This window comes from Erinaceus europaeus, chromosome 1, assembly GCF_950295315.1.
Source record: "Erinaceus europaeus chromosome 1, mEriEur2.1, whole genome shotgun sequence".
Lineage (NCBI taxonomy): Eukaryota > Metazoa > Chordata > Mammalia > Eulipotyphla > Erinaceidae > Erinaceus > Erinaceus europaeus.
The window spans coordinates 72,571,909-72,589,633 of NC_080162.1; the positions used below are offsets into that span (position 1 = coordinate 72,571,909).

Consider the following 17,725-nt stretch of genomic DNA (forward strand, 5'->3'; position numbering starts at 1 on the left):
TGGTAAGCTATGATCTTAACTGAGTGCACCAGTGCCTGGCACTAGTACATTGTTTCATATACTGTTTTGTTTGCATGTTTGTTTGTTTTGTATAGAAACAGGCAAAGAAGCAGAGAGAAATGTGAGATCACAATATTGAAGCTTCCTTCAATGTGGTAGCTACTGGACTTAAACCTGAGCTGTGCCAGTAGCAAAGCATTGCACTATCCAAGTAAGCTATTTGGCCACCCCTGCCAGATGCTGTTTTAGTCACTGGGATGTTGTCTTTCAAATCAACAACTCTTTGAGCCTCCCACCTGACCAGGCTTTACATTGGGCTCGGGGAACTAAACCTCATCTTTAGGAAATAGGGTTCCTGTATATAAGACATGACATACACACAGGGAAACACAGATATGCATTAAGAGTACACTTGATGGGTTTGTTAACCCACTTCACCCCTCAGGGTGTCCCTCAGGCTCCTCATTGCCAAGTCACTCAGAAACTGTCCCTTTTTGGAACTCTGTCACCAAGGTTTGGCCTGTTTTTTAATATTAAGGGCACATGTCTTTTCGTAAAGCATTTTATTATTTTAGTTTTTATTGCTACCAGGGTTATTGCTAAGGCTTGGTGTCTGTACAAGTAGTCCATTGCTTTCAGGTCTCCCAGCTGCCATTTTTTTATGTTCTCCTTTTTCAAGAGGGAAGGGGGAAATAAAGGAGAGACAGAGAGACACCTGTAGCACTGCTTCACCATTTGTGAAGATTTTTCTCTGCAAATTGAGACGGGGGGCTTGAACCTGGATCCTTGTGCACTTTCCATGTGTACCATCACCTGGTGTTGGAAAGCATTTTCAATTTCAACAATTGGTTTTCAGAAAAGGAACCCAGACCCCAGCCAAACACGGTGCCGTAGGTGAAGGTGTAGGTGTGTGTGTGTGTGTCTGTGTGTATGCACATGTGTGTGTTGAGGTGGAGTGGGGGATGGGAACAGTGATGGAAGAATAGACCCTGGTGAGACTCAGCTGGCTGGTGGCAGGAGGGCTATCAGCCTGAAGACCATATGCTGTTCCCTGGGCCCTAAGAGCACCCCACCAGCGGCTGCTGCTATCTCTCTAGCATCTTCCAGCTACCCCCTGGCACCTTTGCAGAGCCCACCCACCCCTAGGTAGTACCATTTTCAAGATGGCAGCCACTTGACAAGATGCAAAAGTAAACCTGTGCTTCAATTTTCCTAGTCAGTGGGGGACCCACAGTACCCTCTTTACAGTGCTAAGAGGAGGGAGTGAACTGATATTAATGTAAGTTAATATTTGTACAGAGTTCAGTCTGACACGTAGTAGGTGCCTAGGAAAAAGATTAAATAAAAATTAACAAACCTCAATTGAATCTTGACTGATGGGAATACACTAGGAGATGCAGGGCTTTCACAGTTAGGCAAAGGGTTTTAAGGAGGGGCAGAGATTTCCTGTTCAGCACAGAAAGTGGCCAGGGGCATCAGGAGTGAAAGCCTCTGGGTCCTCATGAAAGGAGGGGTGTCTGCATCATTCTTCTCAGCACAAGAAACCCACAAGGGGTGTCCCCCAAAGTGTTGAATGCTTGGCTGGTTTCCAGGTGAGGAGACAGAGGGTGCTTGGCTCCCATAAACTTGCTGCCAACCTGCAGCCCTGGGGGTTTGGGCTGTGGAGGAGTGAGGCCCCAGTCTCCTTGCCTGGACTCATAGTCCATCACCATCCTCCATCACCTCACCTGGAAGATATCTCCCCACTCACTGGGCCTGGATTCTTGCCTTAACAACCTCATCCCTGCAAGCAATTCACATATTTCAGTTTCAGTCCCAAGGGAGGTGGAGAGCTGGGTTCTCTGGAACAGCCAAGGGTCTGGTCTCTGACTTTCAAGGAAGGCTCTTTACCTCAGGTGTCTCTGATCATACAGACCCAGCCAAGAGTTCTAGGATGAGTTGGTGGGACTGGTGGAGCCAAATGCAAGTCCCAGCTCCACTAAGACTCACTATGGGAGACTGGCTGATTACTGGGGGTTTCCTGAACCGTAACTTGCCTTTTCTGCAGTGGGCACAACCACCATTCCCTGACAGTTAAGAAAAGTTATCAAGCCGGTATAGCATGGTGGGAAAGAACCAGATTCTTTGAGATCTTCCATGGGACTTTGGAGAAATGACTTAATATCATGGTGATTCAGTTTGCTCCTTCGTAAAATCGAGACACCAAGAGTGCCTACCTCAGGTAGCAGCTGGAGGATTAAGTGAGTTAATACTGTGGGGCTGGGCTGTTGTGTGGTTGAGCACACAGGTTCACCTGAGGGACAGAAACTTCACCAGCAGTGAAGCAATGCTGCAGATGTCTCTCTCTCTCTCTCCTTCCCTCTCATTTTTTTCTCTGTGCTATCAAATTAAAACCTAATAAATTTATTTTAAAATTAGCTAATACTATGAAACACTTGGCATCACTTCCCATAGCTGACATTAGTATTATTGCTAGTATTTTTGCAAAGTCAGTGCCCATACGTGAGATATCGATAGTTAACTCAGTGGTTAGAAGCTGGATATTACAGGCTGGTGAAACAGGTCATTTGGACAGTGTGTTGCTCTGTCATGTGCACAACCCAGCTTCAAGCCTGCCCCCACTGTATTGGGGGAGCTTTGGTGCTACAGGCTCTTTCATTCTCTAACCCTTTCTCTCGCTAAAAAGAAGTCAGAAGTCAGTGCAACTTGAGTGTCAGCAACATCATTCATTCGCTCTGTTAGTTTGAATAACAGCACCATCTCTCTGTGCGTGTCTATCCCCTTGGGTGGTGAGGTCTAAATGATTCAAACAGTGCAAACTGCGGGTACACAGTAAGCACTATGTACTCTTACTATAGGACCATCATTAACAATATGATTGTTATTAATATTCTTTTACATCCACATGAAGGGGAGGGAGGGAAACTAGCATTTGTTGAGCACCTACTATATACTAGCACTGGCCATATCCTACCCAAAGTACTAGGCCTCCACATTTGGCAGAAGAGGAAAGTGAGATTTCTGAGAGGGTAACCCACTTGTCCAAGACATCAGGGGCAACCAGCCCCCACTGTGTGCTGTTTAAGGCAGGAAGGAAAGATCTACTGCTTGGCCAAGAGCTGCCCAGTGCCTTCAGCCTCCACAGTAATCTAGAGAGGGGATAGCTCTGTGCTCTTTGTTCCAGGGACAGGCCTATGTCTCTGAGCAGTGGGCTGTCTGGATGCTCACAGCCTCAATAAGGCAGAGCTGGGCTTGAGCACGGTGTCTTCCTGAATTCTGCTCCTGCAAGTGCTGGGGACACTGGTTTTCACTAAACACCCTTTGAGCCTGGAAAATAGAGGTGGTGCCTATGAAACTCAAGAATAGAGGAAACCTTAGTCATGGGGCCATTTGTGCTCATCTCCCAGGCTCCTGAGGACAGGGGGACATGATCACAGAGACAAGGACACTCAATATACAGCAGGGTCATTGTTACCCAGAAATCTTTATTACAAAAATAGTTTGCAAGCCAAAAAGTTTAAGTTGCAACTATATACAAAATGGGGCCTGTTTCCTTCCCAGCAGTCTTAAAATAAACTTCCCAAACCACGTTCCTTCAGGACTGTTGATCTGCTCTCTTCCTTTTCCTGGGGCTCAATACACAAGGTATGGGACTCTTCAGGCTGCCCAGCTGAAGCTGACTTACATGACTTCCTCAGTCTCTTACTCCCTTCCCCCAATCCTAAATAGAATGAGAGTGGCATCAAGAAAACATTCTTTTAAAATGCCATGTGCACATACATGTGAGAATGTGTGTCCATGTGCGTGGGCTCAAGCACATGTGCTCTTTGGGCAGAAGGGAGTGAGAAAGTCAGATTTACAAGCCAACCTTTTGGAATTTGGAAACAGTCTGAGCCAGGTGGCCAGGCCTCTATGCTCCCAGATGCCACAGAGAAACCCTGGCTTCATGAGCCAGAGCTGCTCACATGGCCTCTTGGCTCAGTTTGTGCCTGCATGCCATTGTGTGAAACCCCAAATCACTGGCCCCCAGGGAACTGGGTCTGTGCTGAGCACCGGAGGTTCACCTGTGGGGCCTGCTGATGGTCAGGGAGAGCCCAGCTATTGCCTTGACTGCCTGAACAAGAATCCTTGAACAGCATGCGACCAGACCCAGGGGCAGGGAAGATTAGTGTCTCCATTCTAAAAGCTGACAATTAAAACATGAGAGCCAAATAAACAGGGCCTATATCATCTGCCTGCCCTGGATTCAGGCAGCCCCCACATTGAACTGGAAGGGTGGGAGCCACAAGGTGATAGTTCATAGCCTCTGCCGAACCTTCTGAGACAGAAGGACAGACAACAACCTGGATCTGGATTCACAGCCACCCTGTCCTTCTGGCTGTCTTGGACTCACTCCAGTTTGGCCCCAGTAGGGTCTGAAAAAATGGAAGATTCATTCCACAGGGATCTGCTCAGAGAGCTGGGCTTGGGAAGACAGCCAGGTATAGCATCCTCACCCTGCTTAACTCCCAGGTGCTGAGAGGAGGTGAGGAGGTGAGGAGGAAGGAAATCTTCCTCTCTATCTTTTCAGGGGAGCAGGCTCAGGCATGGGGTCCCCAGAAGACCACACTGGCAGGAGACTGCCTGGGAGAGTCCTGGGCAGACCTTCGAATAGGTTCAAACCTGTCACCCTGGGTCACAGAAGGCAATGGGTCAGCCACCTGGCCCAGCTGAGAAGTGACCAGTTTGGTCCTAGAGAGAAGGCTAAGCATTTCCACGGGGCAGCTGAACCAGAACCTTTCTCCCCTGTCCTCAGGGCTCTGGGACTTGGGAGAGCTGAGTTTCTGTTGGAAGAAAAATCCTCCATGGTAAACTATTGTCAAACCTCAGACTGCACAAAACCCACCCAGGTTCTTCAACACATGACAGAGTCAAGAGAACACTGCTGCTGTTTTAAAGAGAAGAAAAAAAAAAAGAAAAAGAAAAAAGAAAGAAAAAAGGGAAAAAAGAAAAAGAAAAAGAAAAAAAGAACACCACAGATAAAATTTTCTAACACCTCAGTTTCAAGATTGCACGTTTCACATTTCTCAATAATTTACAGGCGTCCACAGTGGGGTGTTGGAGTTAGTACGAGCTGGAGGAGGCAAGCTCAGGTCTGGAGAGAAGGTGGGAACACATGGAGCATCACAGTTGGGGTGATGAGTCTTCCAGGAGTCCTTGTGGGTCACTAAGAGGAGACAGGTCCATGATGGTGATGGGGTTCCTCAGAGGGTCCTCTCCACCCCCAGGACTGCTAGCTGTGCCCTCACTAAGTCTCAGGACATAGGGCCCAGAGTTTCATCCAGCTCTCCAAGGAGGGAGTGGCGGACGGGGTAGGAGATGGGCATTTCTCCCTCCTCACCCTGGAAGACCAGACTGTGGAGCATCAGGGAGGCAGGCAAGGGTCTCTAACACCAGGACCAAGACCCACGGTTGATGGAGAGAGGTGTGAGAGCACTTGCACCCCCAACGGCTCTGGCTACTTCCCCGGCAGGAGCCCCTGGCTGGCATGGCAACATCAGCCTCCCTGTATGGCAAGGCTGGGGGGCACACCTGCCCTTGAAATGCTAGGAAGCTGAGCTGGTTAGGGAGATAAGGGCCACCCTCACCCTTGGGTTCAAGGGCTGGTGCCACCCCAACCCTCCGGAATTGGGCTGGCTGTCCTCATCACGGCTGTCCCACGGGGAACAGGAAGGCTGGTGGGGACAGACGGCAGTCCCCATCACTTCCTTGGCACCTGGACGCTGGCATACTCTGAGTAGGATGGCTCAGGCTTTGGGGCTGGCTGCTTGGTGCCCCGGTTAAGGTGGACCATGTCCAGGTCAGCATAGGTGAGTGTGTCCTCGGGCACGGGCTGTGGTCCCGTCTGGATGCTGGCATACTCCGTGTGGTTGTTGGACTCAGCAGCCCGGGGGACAGGCTTCTTCCCCTTGGGCAGGTTCAGGTCTGCATAGGTGATGTCATTGTTGATGTCATTAGTTTCCTGGATCTCAAGAAGATGTGAAAAATGTCATTCAGAGGGACCCAAGTCACTTGCTCACCCACCAGTACCATTTCTGGAAGCTTCTATCCTGTCCTCTGCAGGATCTTTCTAAACATCAGTGTGCTCCCCTCATAGCTCTGCTTTGAGCAGAGCAGGGGTCACCATGACCCCTGGCTCTGACCAGCCTTGTCCTATGCCTGGAATGTCCATCCCTCCTCCTCATGATGAGACCCCAAGCACTCTGTAAACGACAGCACAAGAATTGTTTCACCCTAAGCCCCCATCCTTGGCTGGGCCCACGGCTCTCCTTTTTCTGTTTATCTTAGCCATACCTTTCCACAACAGCACCTCCTGCCCAGGATGGTGCCTGCTTGGGGGCCTGAGTCCTGGTGGGTAGGGACATTTATTCATTTACTCACTGACTCAACAAATATTCACAAAGCATTTGCCATGATGTGGAAAGAAACCAAGGCTGGCACAGGAGTCCTTCACTGCTGAATGAGTGGGTAGACGAATGGAGTGATTTCAGCCTCCCTCAGGGTGGCCCTGGGGACTGGGAAACAGCAGACAGGAGCTGTGGGAGAAGCTGACACCAGTTAAGAGGGCACGAAGCCTCAGCAGTTGGCAGGCTGAATCCCAGCAGGCTGAATCCCAGTTCTCATTTTTTTTCTAGCCCAGGGGCTTTGAACAGCACTCAGTATCTCTGAGCCTTGGTTTCCCCATCTATAAAGTGGGGCTAAAAATAGCCTCTTATGTCAAGGTCAGTGTAAGGATAGGATGAGATTATCCAAGAAAAGCTCTCAGAAAGAAGCCTGGCATGTAGCAACTGAGCACAGATATGCAATATAGCATTCATGATCATCAGCCATCTAGCACACATAAATACCTCCTTGTACTAATCTTACCCCCACAACTGCCCCCTAAAACCACCCACCCAGAACTACACTTTATGGTCCCTGTTCCCAGAACCTATGCTGCGGATGCAGAGGGAGACTGCCCACTGCCTGACTCGGGGTCGGTGCACCAATGACAGGTCTCCATTCTAATGGCTCACAGCACTTTGCCATCATAGCCAGGCTGGCTAAGTATCGTTTACCCCCACTGAACAGGTGAAGAAACTGAGATTCAGGGAGGTGCAACAATTTGGTCTAAGTCACACAGCTGGAAAAGGACCAAAGGCTGTTGGTCTAAAGCAGTGGTTTGACTACTTGTCCTCTCTGTCCCAAAGCCTGGACACTCACTTCTCTCTGGAAAACCCATGCCAACTGTATGCAGTGTCCTCCCGGTGTGTGTGTGGGGTGAGGGGGCATGGCACTGGGAAGCCTGGATACATACTGCAGCTCCAGAGCGGGGCTGTGGCTGCCCTGCTCACCACCCTGGCACATAGTAGGGGGTCACTAAGTCCTGGCTGACTGTGAGTTGGTATAGTTTTCAGAAGGTAGTTCTACTCATCATCGTCCTCCTCCCTGAAGGTTGTAGGAAAAACTCAGATGTAGGCTGAACGGGGAGAAGGCCTCCCCGATTCTGTGACTAGAAGTTGTCTTGTTTCCCTAATTACTACCTGAGCTTGTGCCCAGGGTCTCTGGGAGGTGGCGGGGAGGGGGGGTTGTGCCTGGTCAAGCCAGCAGACCACAACCTGCCTTTCACCAGCCCCACGGCTTCGGCAGATCACATCTGAAATGACAGCCACCAGGGAAATGTTAAGGACAGCTGATGCAGAGTTCAGGGCAGGGCCTATCTCCTACAAGACACAGCGGAGACCTCTGCCTCCAAGGTCTGACAGCGCCAGACAGGCGGCAAAGAGCAGGGCTAGGATTCTGTTGCCTGAGAAATCTCAGCCATGCTGAGAGACACCGCCAGCTGGAGGGAGTGTGCCCTAGGGTCAGTAATTATCGGCGAGGGGCCTTTCCCTCAGCAGATGTTAGAGAGACCCCAGCAGCTGTGTGGCCCTAGGAGAAGCACAGGGGCCACAAGGAACAGCTAAGGCTGAGTGGGGCAGGGGCAAATACAGAGTCAGTCGAGCCCAGCCACACAGTGTGGGGGTTGCCAGCAAACCCAGAGGCACCCAGGGCTCACTGGGAATGGTGCCCCACCCCAGGCACTGAGTCCCACAGGCTGGAGACTCTCCTTGCTGGTGCGGAAGCTGGAGCCATACAGAAGACCAAGGGGAAAAGTAGGAACCTGAGGCTCCTCCACCTTCCCACCCTGCCACCCTGGGGAAAGAGTCTTAATTTAGAACAAGATCTGCAACTTCGCTAGATGTAAGGAAATCACACTATCGAGCTTCCCAGAAAGGGCATCTCACCAAGGAATGTACCTGGGTTATTTCTCTGGCATTCTTCTCGGGCTCATGCAACCTAAAAAGGAAAGAGACATACAGATAAAAATATCCTATCTTGAGTGCTCATGCAAACAGATAAGAATAACGTTTAGGATCCACTTCCTCTGGGTGGAGAACGTGGGTGAGCCATTCGCTTATCAACAGTTTGGACCGCAGGCTCGGCCCCACTAGGGAGAGATTTTAAGCAACACACTATCGGTGCTTGTACCTACTCTATTGGCAAGGATCTTGAAGAATGATAATACTTGGTGCTGGGGAAGGTGTGGTGAAACTGGCACCTCCTTGCACGATTGCTGGGAGAGACAAACCAGTACAGCCTTTCCGAGAATCAGCTTGGCAAAATCAAAAGCTTGGAAGGTGTCCTCATTTTTTGACTCATAATTGCACATCTTTTTCCACTTTGAATTCAAATTATAGGGAAAAAAAAAAAAGCTTAATGCACAAAGACATTTGTTCCAGGGCCGGGGTGGGGGTGGGGAGGTTTACATCCTATAGCTAGCACTGCCAACTGGGACTGGTTAAGGCAATTAGGATAGACTCTGAGATAGAGATGTAAAAAGGTTTATGTAATTTTTAAAAAATTACAAATGATTACATTACAATGATAAATGAAAAAGCAAGATTCTCTGCAGAATGATCTCAATTATGAAAAATGGGTGGCTAAGGCTGGGAGGAGGCACAAAAGCTGTAAGCGATGATCTTTGGGTGGTATTTTCTTTCTCCTTCTAATTTCCCATCTTCTGGAAAGGTTCTACCTTACACACAGCTCTAGGTATTAGCATTAACAATAGAGAAGGGCCAAGTGTCCTGGTTAATCAAAGGAGCCACTCATGCACTTGATGCTGAAATGGGAGGTCATGGTGTGGCTCACTGAGGGTCACGGTCAAGGTGGTAAGCAAACTAGTGACACTGGTTCTGTGTGAAAGCTGTGGAAATTCTCAAGCACTCGGGGGATGTTAGCCTGGATAATGTCAGAAATGAGCAATGGGGCTTGGCAGCAGGGGTTATTAATGGATTTGGCATGAATGCTTGGCTCTGACAGCAGTTCTGGGGCATGACAGGCCCCACGTGGTTACAGAAACAACCCTTCAGGAGCAGGGATACCGTCTGGTAAGGATGTTCTTGTAGAGTTATCTATACCCAGCCGGCTTCCCACCCTGCTGGGGCTTCTGACTGCTGCTGGTTCAAGTCCAACTCAGCACCCTGCCGACATCCCCCGGCTCACTCACTCCTATGCCCTTATTTATTCACTTTTTCTTCCACTAGATATGTCTCAAGGGATCCTCTATGCTGCACATGGTATAGGTCAATAAGGTCGTTGAATGGGCCCCTCAACCATTTTTCTTTTGGCTAATAGCCTCTCTCCTTCAAGACTCAACTCTGCTGTCACCTCCTTGGGGAAACATCTGCAGTGCTGGAGTGGCTAGACTCTCCCTCCCCGACAAATTTCAAGCCTCCTTGTCCCATCTCATTTATGTGTCTGTCTGCCTCTCTCTAAATATATGTATTTTTGAAATATTTATTATTATTTATACCAGAGTACTGCTCAGCTCTGGCTTGAACCTGGGACTTTGGAGCCTCAGGCCTGAGTCTCTTGGCATTACAATTATACTGTCTACCCCTGTCCATTTTATTATTATTATTATTTTAATGAGAGAGAGAAATACAGAGAAAAAGATGAGAACATTGCTCAGTTTTGGCTTGTGGTGGAACTGGGGATTGAACCTGGGACCTTACAGCCTCAGGCATGAAAGTCTTTTGCATAACCATTATGCTGTCTCCCCAGCCTCTTGTCTGTTTCTCTTACTTGCATGTTACCTTACTACCAGGCACAGGTGCTCTAAGTGACTGGGGTACAGTCCAGACATGCCAGGGCTTTTTTTGTTTTGTTTTGTTTTTTGTTTTGTTTTTTCCTCCTCCAGGGTTATTGCTGGGCTCGGTGCCTGCACCATGCATCCACCGCTCCTGGAGGCCATTTTTCCCCCCTTTTGTTGCCCTTGTTGTAGCTTCATTGTGGTTATTATTATTGCCCTTGTTGACGCAATTCGTTGTTGGATAGGACAGAGAGAAATGGAGAGAGGAGGGGAAGACAGAGAAGGGGAGAGAAAGATAGACACCTGCAGACCTGCTTCACCGCCTGTGAAACGACTCCCCTGCAGGTGGGGAGCCGGGGGCTCGAACCGGGATCCTTACGCCGGTCCCTGCGCTTTGCGCCACATGTGCTTAACCCACTGCGCCACCGCCCGACCCCCATGCCAGGGCTTTTTATGCCCAGTCTTCCTTGTCTCTTGGATTGCTGGAATCCTAATCTTCTCTCCCATCCTTTCTCAGGAAAACCTTCACCAAACCCCAAAACTCTGTCCCTGTCTTCCAGGGCATATTATATCCTCGATGCAATGATGCCTTTCTTCTGTCTTCTGTCTCTCTTCTGCTTTTCTGTCTGTCTATCTCTCCTTGGGCTTTTCTGTCTTAATAAATGGTGTACACTGTGCTTGGGCCAAGTCAGCTTGACTCACCTCCAACTCTCTTCTTTCTACTGTCATGTCTAGCACCCAGCAAGGCTTGCTGACTCTGCCTCCAGAAGGACTGTCAAACCAGCCACTCCATCATCTCAAACTGATCATCTCTACCGTCTCAGCTGTAAGCTTCCTGAGGAGCCTCCCCTCTGGAGTCTCTGCTTCTCTTTCTGCCTTTCTGTGAGCCTGTCTCCACAGGTAAATGTAAGGCTCACAGCGATGCAACACCAGTCCTCCGATCAAAACCTCCAAAGCCTAACGGAGGAGGAATGAATGCCTTATCCCCACCCCCATGCTCTAATGTTACCTCCCTCTCTCTCTCTGTGTGTGTGTGTGTGTGTGTGTGTGTGTGTGTCTCCCCCTGCCCCTCTCCCTCTCTTTCCCACCTCCCACTCAGCTGCCTTGGTATCATTCATGATCAATGAGTCTGTCTGACCGCCCCTGCCCTGAGTCTTGGCACTGGCCATTCCCCTTGGCCCATCTGTCCTTGCCCCAGATAGACCCATGGCTAGAACCTTCCTGACCTTCATAATAAATGTCACCTCCTGCTCTGCTCCACCTACATTACAGTCTATTACCACCACTCTTCTCCCACTGCTCAAACCAACCCCCCCCCCCCAGCTTATTTGGCAGCCTTTCTCCTGATGTGCCCTGTGCTCTAGGCAGGCAGGACTAGCCCATCTCATTCATCACTGCAGCCCAGACAATGCCCATTCACAGGCTGCGTGTCATTAGAGGCCATGAATAGCTGTGGGATGAGTGAATGAATGAACATCTCTGCAACAGTGGCAAAAGTGCACAAGACCAAGGCTAGTAGCTGTTTCACTTTCCTTCGCCAGTCCCCAGCTTAAGGCTGGGCCCTGAGCTGGGCTCAAGCCAGTGAATAAATGAAAGAATCAGGGAAGCCCTAAATATTCCAATAAATGCAGCAAATGTCTGACAAGTGAACAAATGGCTGACCGAATGAACCCCAGTGCCCAATTAAGGGAGCAGAGACACATTTTTCTTTTGTCTGACCGGGGAAGATTACAGACAATGTTCTGCATGTATGTCCCTAACCCAGGGAGTTAGAAATAGCTGGTCCCTCTACCAGTCTGGCAGCCCAAAGGGCCCTTCAAGCTCAAAGCCTCAGCATAACCCCCCGAGCATCCTCCCCCAGGTGCTCAGCCCACACCAGCATCCTCGGAAAAGTGTCTGATCCCAACTGGCCAACTGAAGCCTGCACTGCAAGGGGGACCACTATCACCACCACTCACTAGCTAGCGCTTTAGTTTAAAGAGATGAAAGGTAGCTAGTGATCTCGAGGCTCCCTTGGCAGGCTCACACTGGGAAAAAAAAAAAAAGAAAGAAAGAAAAAAAAACAGGCAGGAAGTGCTTGGCTTCTCTGGGGAAGAAGAAACAGGCAGCAAGAAGCATCAGAGCAGCTGAAAAGTGCCGACACCACGTCAGAGAAATCTGGGCTGGAGTTGGAGTGCCCACACTTACGTGCTCTGGGACCTTGCAAATGTCCCACGACTTCTCTGTTTCCTGACTGTATGCAGGGGGCAGCAGTGACATTCTTAGACAGGGGTTCTCAATGTCTGGTTCTGAAACAGCAGCCTCAGCACCCCTGAGAACTGGTCTGAAGTACAGATGCTGCTTCAGAAACCCTGGGGGTGGAGCCCAGCAACCTATCTATGTCTCTCACAAGCCTTCTGGAGGAGTCCGTCTGCTACACATTCAAACTTGACACTCACTGCTCAATTACACTGGAGTAGGAGTGAACCACACATTTTTTTGGCCATAATTAAAATCACCAGTGGGTTAATATAGGCAAAGGCATAGAGTGATTCCTGGAACACAGTAAGTGCTGGATAAATGCAATCTGCTGATGCCATTGTTGTCATTGTTATTGTCACTGCCCTTTTCTTCCAGAAATGGATTGTCTAGCTGCAGAGATAAGACAGTAACAGTGACAGTAAAAACAAAACAAGAGAGGCCCTTCCATATTTGGGAACCATTTTTGGGGGTGGGGTTGTTTACGGGAGACCCTGTACTTGGGATACTTTATGAGAACCATGTTTGTGAAGCTACTGAGATGGAGAGTTTTAGGAATTCAGAGAAGTGGAGGAGGGGTGGGGATTGGGGATTCATACAGTGATTTGGGATGCCATCCATTCATTTATTTTCATTCAACAGACCTTTATTGAGAACCCATTTCATTACCCAGTTCACAGCTCCTTAGCAGTGAACAGAAGGAAATGGTCCTAGCCCTCAGCATGGGTAAGTTACAGTGGGGGGGGGGGGGTTAGTGCAGTGGCACTTGAACTACAATGGGATGTCCCCATAGGGCCACAAGGAAAGCTCATGGTCCCTGTAGGACATGTTGCCCTTCTGAGCCCAGGAGGGGGAGGCAATAACCAGAAAAAAAAAAAGTAGGGGTGCCCATTCTAATATCCATGTTGCATAACTCCAGGGGTGCTGTTCACAGGACCTACTGTGACTGATGTTCCTGGAGCCATGGGGGGCCCTAGAGGACAAGAGGTGGTGGTGGAGTGGAGCACAGTCAAGGAGAGAGACCACTGTGAAAGGGATAAGAGAAAAACTGGAGGACACAGAGTATAGGAGGAAGAGCAAGAGGAGCAGTGTGACCAAGTCAGGAACTTGAGGACTGGGGAGTGGCCAGCAGTGAACTATCTAAGTCAGCAGGGTCAGACCATGAGCATCTCAGAGCCCATTTGGGGCCTCTGGACTATTCTGAGGGCCTCGGAGGGCCTCTAAAGGTTCTAGGCAAAGGATGGAAGCTAAGACTTGCCCTTGGGAAAGCGTGTTCTTGGCATGAGGGATGTGAAGGCACAGCAATAGGCAAGAACACCTCCCTGGGGCATGAAGAGCCTGATTTTGCTGGAGTGCTGATTCTGACTGTTCAGAGGAGTAGGAGACTGGGAGAACGCCAGGGCTCAGACCAGGAAGCCATCTGTGGAGGTCAGAGCAGAAAGCAAGGCTTTCTTCCAAGGTCCTCACGTTGCCGCTCACATTGCCGGGAAAGAGAGGGACACACAGTGCTCCTGTAGTGAGTGAGTGGCTTCTACCAGGTGCAACCGCAGCGCCCAGGAATTCCCCACTGCTACACCTATCACCTGTGGTCCCCTCATTATAGGACATGAGGTCCCCTGTGCCTACCAATGCTGGGGCTCTCCTTAACTCTGCCACCAAAATATACCCAGACTCTGCTCAGCTCTCAGTCCATCCCACCAGCCTGGGCCTGGCCACAGTCAGCAGTGGGGACCTCTTCGCCGCCTTCTCTACGACCGCCTTCACTTCCTTTAGCCTGGTCCTCAGATGGTGGTTAACAGGATCCTACAAAAGCACATGTCAAACCTTTTTCCTCCTCTGGCTCCCCATACCACTGAGAGGAAAATCTGGAGCCCCTCTGCCCCCAACAGCTGTAGGCCCTGGGCCACTGCTCCCTATTCTAGAGCTTCATTCCTACTCTGCAATTCATAAATCCACAAAGCTATTTTTAAAAAATCAAAAGAACTGTAAAAACCCATTTGATAGCAAAATCTAACCTGAACCAACCAACTGGGATCTATTTATAGTTATTATTTATTGCCCAGGTGTAGTGGCCACATATTTACAGTAGGAATGTTCTCCAAGCAAGTAGGGAGCACTGCCTCCGTTCTGCTAGGGGTTACTGGGAGACTTTTTCCAATCTGCAAAGTCTGGTTTAGTGACAGTGGTTTGCATAGGCTCTAAGAGAACATGGACCTGTCTCCTGACCTCATCTCCTGCCCTTCTCTCCCTTCCACCTTCAGTGCAGGACACAAGCTCCCTCTACACCTCCTGGAACACCCAGCTTGGGCCTCTGCTCTCTCACCCAGCCCTCACCACTGAATCACTCCCTACTTCAAGCCTTGCTCACACCCCTGCTTCAGAGAAGTTTTCTACCCTGCCCAAGTCATCCCTGCTGCCAGTCCTCATGCCTTCATGCCCTCATGTTTGATTTGTCAACACCGGACACATTATCGACCCCACTCCATGCTCACTGCCCACTGCTTTCACCAGTGTCCAATTCCCACCAAACAAAGACTGACATCTTGCTTCCTTCCTGCCACAGCCCCGACACTCAGAACAGAGCTGGTGCAGAGCAGGAACTCAGCAACAATAGCCAAAGATGTGAACAGACAAACCAGTGTAGCAGCTATGATGTCATGTCACCAACAACCTTTGCACAAATCTCAGGCTGCATGGGGTGGGGGGACAGTGCAAACACGTTCTACGTGGAATTCTGGGGTTACCCATGTCTCGGTCCTCAATAAATATTTACTGAATGGAGGGAAGAGTGAAATATGCAACTTGGATCTGGGGCAACATCTGCAGGGCATTTGGGGGTAGCACAGTCCAAACAAGATCTGGGAAGGCCTCACTGCCTGTGGACAGTGCCTTCCTTATAAACCAAATCCTTTCATGGAGACAACAGTTTAAAACAGGGCTGGCGTAGTGAACACACAAAGGGGAGAAACGAATGCTGACTTGGGTGGGAGTATGGGTCAGCAAGTGTGGGTCATGCTTTGCCATTTTGGGGGGCTGTGGAACAAGCAAGCAGCAAGTTCAAAGACATGACAGCCCAGCCACATACTCACCTTGTAGACGAGGTTGAGCCTTTGGCTGGAAGAGAAAAGAAACGAAAATCAGTTGGTTATTCAACCTGAAAACACACTTAGAAAAATTCTGGCCAAGGTTTGCATCCTGGGCATTAAGATGAATTGTTGAAATCTATCCTCCAAACCACAAGAGGCCTACGCCCGTCCCTGGGTGTAGTCCATTATCCTCTATCAGGGAAGACAAGATTTCTGGCCTCCCCACCTCTGGGAGCTGTGAAAGGTCAGATCCAAGAGCAACCTCTAGTGTAGGAGGAACCGAAGCCTTTTCCTCTATCTGGGTCTCACATCCATTCACAACACCACCACCACTACCACCATAACCACACACACACACACACACACACTCTTGTGGTTCTGGGTGGGACATACCTCTCTGAGCTGAGAGCCCAGCTTTCTGCCTCACAAGGCTGGGTTGGGCATCTACTGATTTTTTCAGTCACCACTTTTCAAGAAAGGATCCTGAGAGGGAAGAAGGGTCCATCTGGTTCAGAGATTTTTTTTTTTTCAATCTGTGCTATGGGGAATCCCACAGAGAAGCCGCCAAGGTTCAGCCACTGTTTGACTCTCATTCTGCTATCAAATTGTAATTAAAAAGCAACATGCACACTCAAATGTGTTCCTCGCTATATCGCAACAGTCGAGAGGCTGCCCACCACAAAGCTGGGATGCATACTGCTGGGTTAACACTTGGCACCTTGGCAGGTATTGGATTTTCAGGTGATCAGGACCAAAGCAGGAGCTCAGCATCTAGCACTGGGATGGAGGCTGATGGGTAGCAGACTGCTAGGACACAGCTGCTGCAGGGAGTCCAATGTAACTGCTCTCATTTAACACCAAACAAGGGTGAGTCTTTAGGGTTAAACAGCTGGGAGGTGGCAGTGTGAAAATCCAATCCGGCCATCTCACTGTGTACTGGGGATAAGTGGTCCTTCCAGGAAACAGTGGGGGGAGGAGGCACCTCACTAGGGTGTTCCTGGAGACCCCACTGCCTACTGTTCTCCTAATCCCAGCTGTGAGGCCCTGAGTAAGTGCTACAGCCCTCAGTCTCCTCATCTGTAAAATGAGCTTTGTCATTGCAGAGGTCTGGGGTTCAAATGGTGCCTGGCACATCAGAGCAACTGAGTGAGTGCTAGTTGTCACTGTCACTGAGCTATCACTACTCAAGAGCTGGGTTCTGCACACAAACAGATCCAGGGTGGGGGGCCCTCAGCAGTGTCCACAGCTCCCCAAACCTTAATTCCTCTTCTGGAACAGGGGTTCCAGTTTAGGCCTAAGCCCATGGCCATAAGTGCATCTGTGCCTGGAGCAGACATGGTTCCAGGGGTGAGCTTATAAAGGGAGCCGGGGTCTTATTAATGGTCACTAGGAATGTGCATCCAGGGGATAAGCTTGTTACCCTTGCTGGGCAAGGGACTTTGCTTCCTTGCTCAAGGAGTCCTTCTATATGGGGGGAACTCTAGGGAAACCACTGGGGCGGTTACCTGGCAGGATCCCTTCCAGAAAGGGGGGGCTCTAGGTCTCCCCCTTTAGTGTGAATATATGCTGAATATGTGCTCCAGATCAAATTGATGGGGTTTACAGTTAACAATATACTTTTATATACTTTTCTCCCCCAGATAGTTTGAGGTTTAGTCAGTGCTCACAACTGACTCCAGTCAGTCTGCCCAGGAGGGAAGGGAACTTGGGTGGCAGAGACAGAGGAGGTGCAGAAGGGATGCGTGCCCAATACAGAAATACCCAGCCAGGCTGAGCTGAGGGAGCAGAAAAACAGCCCAGGATAGCAGTTTGTACTTTGTAGGCTGTGGCACATGGTGGGTCACAACCAGCACTTTTTAAGAGAAGAGAGTATAGAACGTGACATAAAAGAAAATACCAGAATTCCAATTTTATATAAAGGGCGTTTTCATTGGGTTTGAGACATGAAATGCGTTCCTACCACTTATAGTCAAAGAAGTTGCAGCTGCACTGGCTTAAAAATGTCTCCTCTCAGAGTGGGAAAGAGAACAGGCATATTTCGGGGTCTGAGAATGTGTCAGAATGTGTCATTTCACATGTGATTATGTCTGTGGGTTTTATAACTCTCCTCCAGGGTAGGTATTATTCTACCTATTTTGCAGATGGGAAAACTGAGGCACAGGGGAAGCCAAAATGATAGTTGAGACTGTATGACACCTGGGGATGGAGTCTGTGTTCTGGTTGCACCCTCTGGCTATGGCATCAG

General features: G+C 49.5%; 1 protein-coding gene across 8 annotated transcripts in view; it reads right to left on the minus strand.

Annotated features, from left to right (window-relative positions):
* Window positions 1–3,455: 3,455 nt before the first annotated feature.
* LOC103113476 (tyrosine-protein phosphatase non-receptor type substrate 1) overlaps window positions 3,456–17,725 on the minus strand; it is a 49,349-nt gene continuing 35,079 nt past the window's right edge. For 3 of the 8 annotated variants that reach the window (XM_060187551.1, XM_060187562.1, XM_060187560.1), the window contains exons 7-9: window positions 15,484–15,508; window positions 8,307–8,358; window positions 3,456–6,007 (exon numbers count right to left, since the gene is read on the minus strand). In XM_060187551.1, coding sequence (XP_060043534.1) covers window positions 5,741–6,007; window positions 8,307–8,358; window positions 15,484–15,508 — 344 coding nt within the window. In that variant the 3' untranslated portion in view covers window positions 3,456–5,740. Of the gene's footprint in view, window positions 6,008–7,336; window positions 7,468–8,306; window positions 8,359–15,483; window positions 15,509–17,725 lie in introns of all 8 variants that reach the window. The other 5 variants (XR_009548969.1, XR_009548968.1, XM_007523025.3 and 2 more) reach the window with 5 other exon arrangements.